Source organism: Paroedura picta, chromosome 8, assembly GCF_049243985.1.
Source record: "Paroedura picta isolate Pp20150507F chromosome 8, Ppicta_v3.0, whole genome shotgun sequence".
Lineage (NCBI taxonomy): Eukaryota > Metazoa > Chordata > Lepidosauria > Squamata > Gekkonidae > Paroedura > Paroedura picta.
This window is the reverse complement of record NC_135376.1, coordinates 50,027,332-50,040,362: the sequence shown is the minus strand read 5'-3', so window position 1 is coordinate 50,040,362 and position 13,031 is coordinate 50,027,332. Positions and strand designations below refer to the sequence as shown.

At 40.7% G+C, this 13,031-nt stretch overlaps 1 protein-coding gene across 8 annotated transcripts in view; it reads right to left on the bottom strand.

Moving 5' to 3' along the window:
* The window catches only part of ADD3 (adducin 3), a 119,614-nt gene that overhangs the window by 22,029 nt on the left and 84,554 nt on the right, over positions 1 to 13,031 (bottom strand). For all 8 annotated transcript variants that reach the window (XM_077349671.1, XM_077349676.1, XM_077349675.1 and 5 more), the window contains one exon: positions 163 to 383. In XM_077349671.1, coding sequence (XP_077205786.1) covers positions 163 to 357 — 195 coding nt within the window. In that variant the 5' untranslated portion in view covers positions 358 to 383. The remainder of the gene's footprint in view (positions 1 to 162; positions 384 to 13,031) is intronic.

Here is a 13,031-nt window from a genome sequence, read left to right as displayed (position 1 = left end):
TCTAATGAAGAGTTCCATTGATCCTATTCCCTCTAGGTATTATGTAGCCCAAGATGATTCTCACCCCTTTTAAACAGGAGTACACACACACACACATAAACACACAAAGATTAAAGCAAAATGCTGAAAACAACGTTTTTCCTTTTCTTTAATCCTACTTACAGGACTCTGCAGTATCTGTGTGACTCTCTTCCTTTGTTCCATCATGTTGAAGTCCTGCCTGAGGTCAGGAGACATGTTTCTTTCACGGATGTAGTCAGGGTCATTTTCATTGATGCGGTCAAAATATCTCTCCTTGTGAGGCATGGTGGGGGGTGGAGGGGTTGTGATTACCTCCTGGCTCATCTCGGCACTCATATTTAAATCTGGATTACCGTCTTCACCTGGAACAATAAGAAGCCAGCACACATTTAATGACTTTAAAAAAAAAATAACAAGCCTTCAAAATATGCCCAAATCTTTCCTAAAGGAGGGCAATTTTTAAAAAAAGAGGCACTCGTAACTATGCCACACAGAACAACTGTAGATGCCAAATTATACATTATGCCTTACATGTTCTTAATTTTACCAATTTTAATTTTACCTGAGACAAAGACTCTCCCAAGGCTTTAAAAATTTCTTGAAATTTTTGATCTCTATTATGAGTGAGAAATTAACATATATTTCAAATCCTCAAAAAGGCCCAAATAGCTTGTGAACTTCTCATCAGCTATTGATAGAAGCAGAAAGATCCACAAAGTTTCCCTCTTCAAAGTCAGAAGAAGAAAAGAAGAAAAAAATTGCTTACATCCCCTTGAGCATAGCCAGAGAGGACAGAGGATTTTAGTTTTTACTTGTCTTAGTAGCACTGGATTTCTATTTCCTCCATGTTCTCAGAGCATTCCTGAATATTGGGACAACAGGAATGTCAATAGGAATTCCCCTCTACCGCATCCATCCAGTACAAACCCATGAAACTCTCCTGGGTAGTCAGGCCTCTTTGGATTCCAGCATACAATAAAGGCAGCCTGCACTATAGTTCTTTGCAATACTTTTGTTAAACACTTTGCAGATAAAATTCCTTGCATCCATTCTGACATGGACTCTGGATTAGCAGTGACAGGACTGGGTGATCACAAGGTGTCCAATTGTGGTGGACACCTTTCAGTTTATCTAGTCTGAGGATGTAGATAGGATTCTTGGAATTCTGCAACTGCAACCAGAATCTGAAACCTATAACCTGCTTGCCTTTAATGGCTGCTTAAATCTGTCAGGAGTGAGGTGGCAAATTAGATGCTGGAGACAGTTATGTGCCTTCTTTAGATAGAAGGTTGTTGCCCCTAACCTACTCTAGACCCAGGAGAGCTGAGTAATTACCATATAGGCTCAAAAATAATATTCTTGAACAGGATGATTGAATGAATGATGATTGGGCAACTTCAAAGATTCTTGAATGAATCAAATTGTTTATATATAAGGCCATACGCGGCTTGGGTCCTACTTACCTGCGGGACCGTTTGGTTGCTTATGCCCCTCGCAGGGCTCTCCGCTCTGCAGGTATGAATCTACTGACTGTCCTGGGCTCCCGGGACGTTCGCCTGGCCTCGACCAGGGCCAGGGCCTTTTCGGTCCTGGCCCCAACCTGGTGGAATGAGCTCCCGGAGGAACTAAGGACCCTGTCAGAATTACCGCAGGGCCTGTAAGACAGAGCTCTTCCGCCAGGCATATGGTTGAGGCCAGGGCAGAGCCCGGGTTCCATCCAAGATCTCTAATCTATTGGCCAGTCTTTCTCTCCTCTCTCTCTTACAGAATTAACACCCGACCTCTCTCTGAACAAGCGGGGAAAGTGGGGAAAGTTATAGAATAGAATGCCATCTTTTAGTGTAATAATGGGGTATTTATGGGATTTTATGGGATTTTACTTTGATTTTATATTTTATTGTGAACCGCCATGAGACCTTTTGGCGAACGGCGGTATATAAATCCAATTATAAATAAATAAAAATAAATAATCCAATATGGTTTCATGTATGGCCATGGAACTAAAATGATCTTATTCATTCTAGTAGATGATGTATGCTGGGAGATGAACAGAGGAATGTGACGCTGTCAATTCCCCTGAACATCTCAGTAGTTTTTGATACCATTGATCCTGGTATCCTTGTGGACTACCTTTGAAGTTAGCACTATGGTAGTTTTGGTTCATATGGAAGTTAGGTTTCAGAGTACAGTGCTAGGGAAATGCTGTTCTATCCCTTGAGCTCTGGTCTATGGGTTCTGCAAGGTTCCATCTTGTTCCCTATGCTTTTCAATCCTTATCCATGGTTCCTCTATATATTTGTGAAACCTTGAGGGTGGAACGTGTCCGGCTGTCCAAGTTGGAATAGGGTCAATCAGGGTGCAGCCAGCTGGCTGTACCCTGATTGGCCCTACCCCTACAGCTACTGACCTTCCTCCCTGGATGCTAGCCATGTTCCTCTCAGACACGCCAGAGACAGAGAAAGACACACAGAGCCCTGCCAGATCCAACATGAGCCCTCATTCCCTCCTATTGCTCTTGCTTTGAGGGAGGCAGAGAGAGACACAGAGAGAGCTGCCCCAAGCTGCTGACAGAGACACAGACACAGCCGCCTTTGCTGTGACAGAGGGAGAGAGAGAAAGACAGAGAGAGCTGCTCCAAACTGCACACAAGCCCTCCTTCCCTCCTGCAAACCAGCCCTAATTACCTGCTATCCCTTCTGCTGCAAAGCACACCAAGAGACATTCAGCAAGAGGGAGAGAGAGACACACAAAGAAAGATTTGCACCTCCAGGTGTCCCCTGGCTCCTAGCACCTATAGCATTCCTGCTTGCAATGGGCTTTCTTGCTAGTACATATATAAAGCTGCTAGGAAACTGTAAACAGGTCCCTGGATGCAATTTTGGAATAGATGAAGGCTAACAGTTTATACTTAATCTTGCCAAAATGAAAGTGCTAATTATATGGGAAAGATTTGACCTGGGAACTGGGATATCTCCTGTTGAGGAGGGGTCATATTTCCCCTGAAGGAACAGGTTCATAGTTTGAGGGTGCTCATGGATCCAAGTTAGACAGGTAGCATCAGTGGTCAGAGTTGCTTTTCACCAACTTTGGGGCTTCTTGATGGAAATCTTGGCTTCTATGATGTATTCCCAGGAAACATCAAGATTAGATTACTTCAACACACTCTACATGAGGCAGCCCTTGAAAACGGTCCAGAAGCTACAGTTGCTGCAGAATGCTGTGGCCAGAATGTCTGCAGCAGGTAATAGGGACCCTATCACTCCAGTCTTAGTCCATCAACACTGCTTCCCAATTTGCTTCTAAGTTCAATACAAGGTACTAATATTGATCTTTAAATCCTACAAAGTTTGGGGCCTCCATAGCTAAAGGACCACCTTTTCCCATATGAACCTACCCGTAAATTCTGGTAATCTTTGGAGACCCTGCGTCAGGTGCCTCTGCTATCTGCAGACAGACAGGTTAGCAAGCAACAAAAGGACCTTCTCAGTCATGAAACCAGCATGTTGGAATTCCTTCCTCAGAGAGATTTGTCTGTCCCCTTCCACTGTTGCCTTCCATACTAACTAGTAACACACTTGTCATACCAATGAGTAGCTGTTATTGGTCCATCTCCCTATTTTTGGTGATATATGTGTTTATATGTTATATAACACTGAATTGTTTTCTATATACTTTATTTTAAATTTGGGTGAATGACAGCATAGAAATGTTTTAATTAATTAATCGATTAACAGCTATCTTTTAAAATATCCCAAATTTTAGGCAAGTTAATTTACCCAAGAACAGAAGTGCATCAGTGTCACTATTTCCAAGCAGGGCTGTAAGTTCAGAAATATGGTAACAAATCAAGTTGCTATGAATTCCTGCTGGCAGAGCTCAACAAACCACCAGATGGTGTCTCAGACCTGAACAGCCCTTAATCAAAAACAGCTTCATTGACCTGCAACTGGATTTCTGAGAATATCTACACACTGCAGTTTCCACCCACTCATGCGTGTTGCAAAAAGATATTCTTTACCAGATGACACTCAGAAGATATCATTTGAACAGAAAAACAACACAGAAAATTTGACACTATCTTCAAAATATATGTAAATAATTGAATTATTAGTAATGTGTTAAAATTTTAACACAAGGCTTGTTCACAAACTATCAGCTGTTCAAAACTAGAAATAATATATTATTTCTAATTATTATTACTGCTTAATAACATGTGCATGTATTTCTCCAAAGGCATGGTCTATCATGAACTTCCCTATGCACTATGACAAATATAAGAAACCACTACAGAGAAATATTAATAAGAACACTTGTACAAGTTGATAAAATAAACAAAGTTCAGAGATCCTGAAATTATATTTAAGATGAACAGAAAATGTATTTTACTTTAAAGGTGCTAAAATAGAGGAACAGAGTTGGCCTACTCATTAGCAAACCCAGTTGATTTTCTAGGGCAGTGGTCCCCAAACGTTTTCAGTCCGGGGACCAGGAGGGGGGAGAGGAAGGCACGGGCGTCAGCATGCCGATAGGTGCAGGCGCGGAGCTGCCATGCCTGTGCATTTGTGCCCGCCGGCACCTGCACCTCCCCCCACAGTGCTCACTGCGGGGGCAGGGAGGGAGGCTTTTGCGTCCGCCGGCGCCCATGCCTCCCTCCCTCCATGGACCGGTACCGGTCCACGGCCCAGGGGTTGGGGAACACCAGTCTAGGGCACCAGAGGGTAAGGTTGCAAGCAATGGAAAGTGGCAGCTCCAAATGAACTCTGTCCTCAATGGTGCTGCCTGATGCATCCCATGATTGGCAGTAATGCTGGCTAGCAGAGTCTGCTCAGCCTTCCTTTCCCCCACTGTGCCCACCTCCTCCTGCCCCACCAGTGCAAAGGAGGGAGTGAGGAAAAACAGGCAACTGCCAGCTCCAACCCTGTTGGGCCCCAAACCTGCCCGATTGGAGTAGTGTTGGATCTTTGCTTGACCAGGTTATGGTGAAGTGGAGGGGCAGTCTGGCTCACCTGGCCTAGGGCACCCTTAGCCTGACACTGGGAACAAGAAGGCTCAAACATGTCTCCTAATGGTAGCTATGAAGCATGTTAAATCTGTGAGCAAGTTCCTCTAGGAAAACTCTGCTTTCATGTCAGGCTGCCTTTTTTCTCAGCTGGTAGTAACACAAAAAGGAAATAAGGTTAAGGTTGAGTAAGTTACAAACACAAATACATAACTATGTTTTTGATGCACTGATAGAAGGCTTTTATATTGTGGTTTAGACTTGTGGATGATATTTTGAAGCAAAATTCATGCTGATCCATCATGTAAATGGTACTAAATTGAGGTATTCTACTTAACACATTGATTGGATGGAGAAAAACGAATGATTCGAAGTTTATATACTGCATTTATACCCTATCTTTCTTATAAAGACAAAGTAGCTCACATCATTCTTTCCTCCTCTGTTTGATCTCCATAACAACCCTATGAGGTTATGGGTCCAATACACCAACAAGCATGGCACAGTGGGTATCCTGGTTCTCCCAGTTCTAGTTTTACACCACTTGAAAACTTCTGCTTAAATATATATTTTAATTTTGTTAAACAAATGCCCAATGATGGGGCTGGAGGTCATGGGAAGGGGAGGGGCCCTTGGCAGGCGAGTATATAGCTATGCTCCCCACCATATTCTACAGGATCATACCACTTCTGGGATTTCTTGAAACCTAAAGAGTGTTTCAGGGATTGTTTAATGATAAAATGGTTGAGAAAGACTGATTTAAACGTATATAGGATTTCTGAGGAACATTTTGAATTTCTTGGCCACTTTGCACATTAATGTGAAGGCAAAACCAAGTTTGCCACTAAACCTTCCGGAACCTCCTCTTCCTGTGCTCCTGGCCTTGTAGTCTGCCTGACACAGAGCTGAAACCTACAGTTTGAGAACCACTGGCCAGGTCACCTGAGACCTGGGGTTAGATGAGAAAGACGCTATAGCACTGAAATTTCTTAATATTTTATTGTCCACCTCCCCCTGCTCTGTGTGGGCTGTGTGTGGAATTTATATGACATCTTTATAACTTTTAAGCTTGCATGCTGCAACAATTATTTGATTCCAATTTTTTCAAATTGTCTGATGGAAGGTGTGCCATTGAATATTACTTTATTTCTCCCAGGAGCTTAAATCACGACCCAGAGGAGACTCCTGGCAGCAGCTCTGTCTGGGAGTCTGGCTTCTTTCTAGTCATCCTCTGTAGGGAATGTGCAAATCTGCAAATGGTGTGACTGGATCGTTCAACCTCTCCCAATGTAGATGTCCAATAGAATTATCATCCCTCAGAGGATGCATGACCAGAGCAGTGATCCCCACAGGAATACAAGGAGTAGTGTACCCTGAGGAAGAATACTCCTAACTATTATACCTTTGAAGTTTCACTTTAACATTGTAAAATTGTAGGGAACGTCAACTCTCAGAAATTAGGAAATATTGCTTTAAATCAGGGATGAATTCATACATGTAAATAGCCTATTTTACATATTGACAGCAGGAGCATGAACAAGTCACGCTTATTTTTGCCTCCCACAACAAAAATATTAGCTTCAAATATGGAAATCTTCAGATAAGCTCTTTATTTAAATGGCAAAATTGGTTTGTGGTGCAATCTTAAACATTTCTTCCCCAACAAGTGTTTGTGTGCACTGATTACTATGACACTGCAATGTCACAAATCGTATCGGTACATTATATCTGCAGAAATGTTATAACATACTACAACTGGATAAGTCAACAAATAGTCAGAAATAACAAGATTTTATTTATTTAATTAGATTTTTATACCACCTTTCCATACAGCTCAGGGCGGTTTACATATCACATCACAGGGGGATATATGGAATGATCTAACATATAACATAGTCAAAAATAACATCCAACAATAATCCAGCAGTGGTTCTGAATCTTAATCAACAACAATATAATGGGAACGATAATTTAAATAGGCCCCCAGAGAGGTCAGATGGGTTCAGGGCGTGGATGTTTGAGGGGGGATCTATGGATATTGTTGGGTTTGGTCGGTCTCAGGCAAATGCCTGGTGGAAGAGCTCCCCTTTTCTGGCACTGTGAAATTGTGGGAGTTCAGGTGGGGGCCAGGATAGAAAAAGCTTTGGCCCTCGTTGAGGACTGATGTGCTTGTTTGGGGCCAGGGATCACCAGTCAGTTGGTGGAGCATAATGCTCTTTTGGGGGTATAGGCGGAGAGACGGTCTCTCAGTCAAGCACCTCAACAGCCCCACAGTTACCCAAAAGAATCATTTTATGTGAGGAAGACTGATAGCTAATGCTCTCCTTGTTCTTATGTTTCCCATTTTATTTTATTTCAAATTTGTTATCATTATATGAGATTAATAGCACTGTCATTCCCATTTATAACTATGTATTTACTTGATTCTAGTCACAACATCTTGGTGCCTGATTACATTTCACTTCTCATCTTGTGCTACTGCACCACAGGTCCTCGCAGGCACCTGCATGGCCCGCTTGTGCATGGCCCCATATGCTACACTAACAGAGATTATTGAATCCCACAATTAACCAATGGCAGCATGTGTCACAATTTGCACTCTAACAAAGACCACCTATTAATTGGGTACTTCAAAACAACATATTTAGGTCATCATTTAAATAAGGTGTTAATTTCTGATAGTCTGTAAAGATACTATTAGCCATTAATTTTTATAATGATAATACACTATTGAAAAACTGGAAGCTGAATTAGAATTTTTTAAAAATCAACGACCAAGCTCCTTAATTATTATTGTTAACAGTGATCAACTATCGTTATTCTGAGTACAGTAATACAACAATAATTGTTCAAGAGCTCAATTTAATTACCTTTTGAATTCCATGCATGCTCTAAAATTAATTAAGCTCTGTAATTGCATGACATGCCTTGTGTGAAAAGACTTCCCTTCTGAGACAAACTGGATCTCCCCGCCCCACTAGTTGGATATTTCCTACAGATGAAAACAAGCTAAATGTACATGTGGAAAGAGGCGAAATACGATTTTAGGGGAAGGTCAGGATTAGTTCAAAATTGAGTTATTTAGTTGCTTTGGCAACATTGCAGAAAATGCACTTGTAAAACATTATACCTAAAAAAAAAAATTCCTCCAAAAAGGTCAAGCTGACAAATATTGCCTTGGGGATATGAACAGAATACTTTAATGTAGTTATACACATTTGATTACACCCCCTCAAGTTCTTTTCCATCTAGTCTAACTGAGCTGATGGAGCAATTTTCTCCCCTTTCGAGACTCTGGTTTTAAAAACAGACTGTCACAAAATGACAGTTTACATTTTTTCCAAGTAATGAGAACATTCATTAACTTGGGCTTGGATTATTAATTGTATTTTTTGCTAACGACAGGGGGAGGGGAAAAGGCCTATTTAAAAGTTGTCAATTCAGTTATTTTCTTAAAAAGAAGAAGCAGCTTTCAGACATAGGAAATGGTTTTTTTTTTTAAAAAAAAGGTCTCCTAAAAGTAAACCCAGCATCAGGCACATTCATGTCTAGATAAAGCAGAACTTGAAAGCAGCAAGGCACTGAGATATGCTTGCCTACAGAAAAAACCACTCCTTGTAAGTAAACAAAACAACCCATTTGCACACAGTGATTTTAGGAGACCTATTCAAAACCATGCTAGCTCTATACTTAAAGAATATTTTATTTAAAAAACATATATTAAAAAAATTATTCCCCACCTATTCCCCATCTCGGAAGTTACCGTCTTGTTTATCTCTACTACTGAATTGCCAAAATTGTGAATGCACATTCATTAGCTATGGAGAAGTGATAGGAATGTGTGTACATGTTAATATAGATGCTCAACATTATATGACATAGCAACTATGAGGAACTGAGACTACAACACAATGATTGCTAAATATCAAAAAGTAATTATTATTGGGAATGATAGCCATCTTCCCAAGTACTAATACTTTCAGAAATGACACAGCTGTCACAAGAAAATATAGTATTTCACCTATATCTGAAACACAGGTTTATAGGGATTACTAGAAACTGGTAAAGAAAGTACATAATCTAATATTTATACCATGATGGAGGAACTGCTTTTTTTTTGTAATAGATTACAGATATAGGATACCAAAATTTGGTACCTAGACATGGAAAAATTACTTGAAATAAGAAAATTAATATGAGAACCAACATTTAAATCGTTATCAGTGGTACTTGGCTAAGATAACGAATGCAAAAGAATAATATATTCTTAATTTTTTGAAAGTGTAAAATGGCAATGTTAATCCATATTTTCTGTTCTTGTTATGATTATCATTTTAAATACACTGTTATCACTTTAAATGGTTTTATTTCACTGGTTTTGTATTATGACTGTGACTCTAAATTTGATTTCTTCTGGTTTTACTTTTAACAGTTTATATGCCTTCTATCCTCTCTTTTCGTGCCTGGAAACTAAAATTCTACTTTTCTAAATATTTGAATAGTGCAGACAAGAATCAGAACTGAGGGAAGCTTCAGTTATTCTAATTTGCATATTATCTTACAGGAAGTTATCCTGATTTACTTCTGCAAACACTGTGAAGCCCATTAAATACTTGTGGGATTTAAAACTAACATTTCAACCTTGGGAACTAATTGCTTTGTTGAGCTTTTAAAATTCATGTGACAGTTATCATGAGTCATCTAATAATATTTTAAACATGAAATCTGAGATTTTCAAAACTTAAACAAGAGAAAGAACTCAAGCAATACATGATTTCTGAAACAACTGCAAGATAGATGAAAAAGTATGATTCGCTGTCTTTCTCTCCTTTACCTTGCCCCTGCACCAACATTTTTGCCTTCATTCCAGAGTAAAAGTTTAAGTTATAGTGCCTGCTGAACAAACACAAGCAAGCAAACAAATTCGACAATCAGGACAGCAGCACACATTGTTACAAAACAACTATCAATCAGATGACAAGCTTTCAAGAATTCTGTTCCAGCAGCAACCGTCAAAGTGGCTTGCTCTGTTTCTAACTTCTTCATGAAACTGCTCACAGAGACAGGTTAAGCAAAGAAGGGACGTGTCAGCAGAGCTGTTTTGTTCTCTGGCAATGTGCATTTCCCCCACCTCCAGCTGGCACCCAAATAACAGAGATTCTAAGTTTCTACATAATGGAAGTGAAGTCTTACTATTTATAGTTTTTTTTTTAACTAACTAATCCCCAATAAGAAGCCATCGTCTCAACAGCAGTCAAAAGCACTACCATCAGAAATGTATCCCATGCACAAAGATGTTGTACAGAGAATCAGTTATATGGCATACTTTCAGTGTGGTTAATTAATTTAAATTGTCTCTATTCAGATTCTTATCAACATTTCATTTTCATTTCCACTGACTTAAAAAAAAACACTATTCTATTTGTAACCTTTCTTTTCCACCCTACTGGAATGAAAATCTGGGGCTGTGCTCCTGATATAAAGACGTCCTCCTGCCAGCCACATTTCAGACAGACAGCTGATAAGATGGCCTGTTTGAAGGCATTTAACACTGGATTTGTTTGCAGAGCGTGGCACATGGCAATATGTGCAAATATGTTTTCCTTACTTCCTTGGGAATCTCAAACAGGGCATGTATGTCTCTTTAACTTTACACAACCCAGGAGTGTACAGTTGGGATAAGCTCCACCTTGCTGTATTCTGCAGCTTGAAATAGATGGGTGGATCCAATCATCTTCCAAGGAACCATTCTTCAGCCTTCATTTAAGTGGCTCTCCCTCCAAGGAAAGAGCCAATGTTGTCAGAGGAAACTTAATTGGGAAAAACAAAGGTTTTTAAATTTGGTTAAGGGAGTGTTAAGAGGGGCTGGAGGTACCCCCAGTTTCTCCTAGCTTATCTCCAATACTAGAAGTAAAATGTTTCAAGCATATTATTAGGTAGCATAATTCAGCTACATTTGCTCTGTTTATGTCAGCAACCTCTCCATTTTATTGGTTAGAGTGTTAGACTGGGATTTGGGAGATTTTACGCAAATTGAAACTTACATACATGCATAACATAGCACTGGCTAATAAAATACAATTACAGTAAAAATTCATAAATATGTATAACAGCAAATTCCTAAAAGGTAATCCTGTCAACAATTACCAGACGCAGACATTAGGCAGTTCCACAAAATTTTCTACAGAAATAGTCCTTACTCATTCATCCTTGATTGTGTCACTGGTTTCAACCAATAGTTCCTCCAGTTCCTGTTCACTTGAACAGATGCAAATCTGTTCTTTACATGGGCTTTACAATATTCAGGAATGTTGCTTAGACTGTATTTTGGAACTATGAATGTTTTGGTGTTTTTCTTCAAATTTATTCTAATTTTCAATATTAATGATTCATGGTCTATACTGCAGTCACTTCTCGGTCTTGTTTTATCAGAGAAAATAGAACTTTCCCATCTTTTGCATCCAATTATGTAATCTATTTGATGATTTCTGTATAGGCCATGTGGTGATATCCATGTATTCCTATATGTCTCCCTACATGAGATTAGTAACAGATGCGATGGGAGAGAATTTGTACTTACTACAGTAGACTGGTTGGAAATAAAAATGTTCAGTTAAATAATGAAAATTTCACTATTTTCCCCTCCCAATTCAATGTCAGCTTGCAGGAGTCATTTAAACTAGTTTGGGGGAAAGGCTGCTGTCCATTTAGAAGGCCTCAGGTCAGATCCACTCAGCTATTTTAACCAGGAATATCAGGACCTAGAAGCCTTCCACTTGCTTTAGGATGCTTAGGGCTAATCCTGCGTTGAGCAGAGGGTTGGACTAGATGGCCTGTATGGCCCCTTCCAACTCTATGATTCTATGATTGGGGTGTAATGTGTGTACCTACATGCACTTTGTAGTCTTGGTTGTCACTTTAATTCACCATTTCTTCATGAGTACTTGTCATGCTTGCACCCCCAGATTTGGCACCAGGGGGCGCTCCAGAGGCAGTGGTTCTCCCAGAAGCAGCAGGAGAACCAACTACCACAGGCCAGGAGCAAACTGAGCCACCAGCGGATGAACTTAAGGCCATTCCGCATGACTTTAATATAGCACTAGTTTTGCATTTTGTTGTCGCCACTAAAACTACGTTCCGCGTGATGTCGTGAGCAACCTGCAACACTCCTGCAACATTAGCGCCAAAATCACTTCGTTGTAGCGATTTCCGGGGAATTGGGAAAGGTGGATTCACCATCAGAAAATCGATACACTCTTGCCAGCAACCTGCAACACGAAAAAGACCTGTGCGTTCTCAATGTAGTGGTTGCAACAAAGTCCCTCCCCCTGGATCTCTCCTCCAAACTTCCGGCGAAGCGATCGCCATTTTTCCCCCCTCGGAGCAGGGAAAGTTACCACAGAAGTGCTTTAAAGCTCCCCTAAGTCCCCAAGCACAACACAGCCCCGTTTGCCAGTTCCCTTTAATTTCGCCCAAAAATCGCGCCCATGCGGGGGGGGGGATTTTTTTTCCCACTCGGGGGAGAGTGGTAATGATGAATTGCCAGCTCATACACCAGCTAGATGGGTCTCTACGTTGCAAAGAATCAAGGCATATTCGTTGCAACGTGTGTGTTTAAAAAAAAACTGTGCTTAAAGGGAAAGGGGCTTTTCGGGAGCATGACAACAACCACCCATTGGCTGTTCCGTTTGATTGACGGCCAGGGGCGGGAACAAGCACAGGAAAATATCGCTTCCTTTCTAGCGATTCCTGCGAGACCGGAAACCTGTGGGGAACGAATGAAACGCTACTGGATTCCACTACAAATGAAGGTATGCGGAACGCCGAGATTCCACTATTTAAAATAGCGTTTCTGCTTTGTGAAACCAATTTGCAACATTGGTCCTTAGTTCCCCTACGTCAAGCCTCCGGACAAGACAGTGAACAGCTTAGAAGACTTGCAGGAGCTACACCAGAGGCTAGGATTGGGTGCTTCAGCATCCAAAGTGGCCGTTCGTGCCTGAAGCAGCTA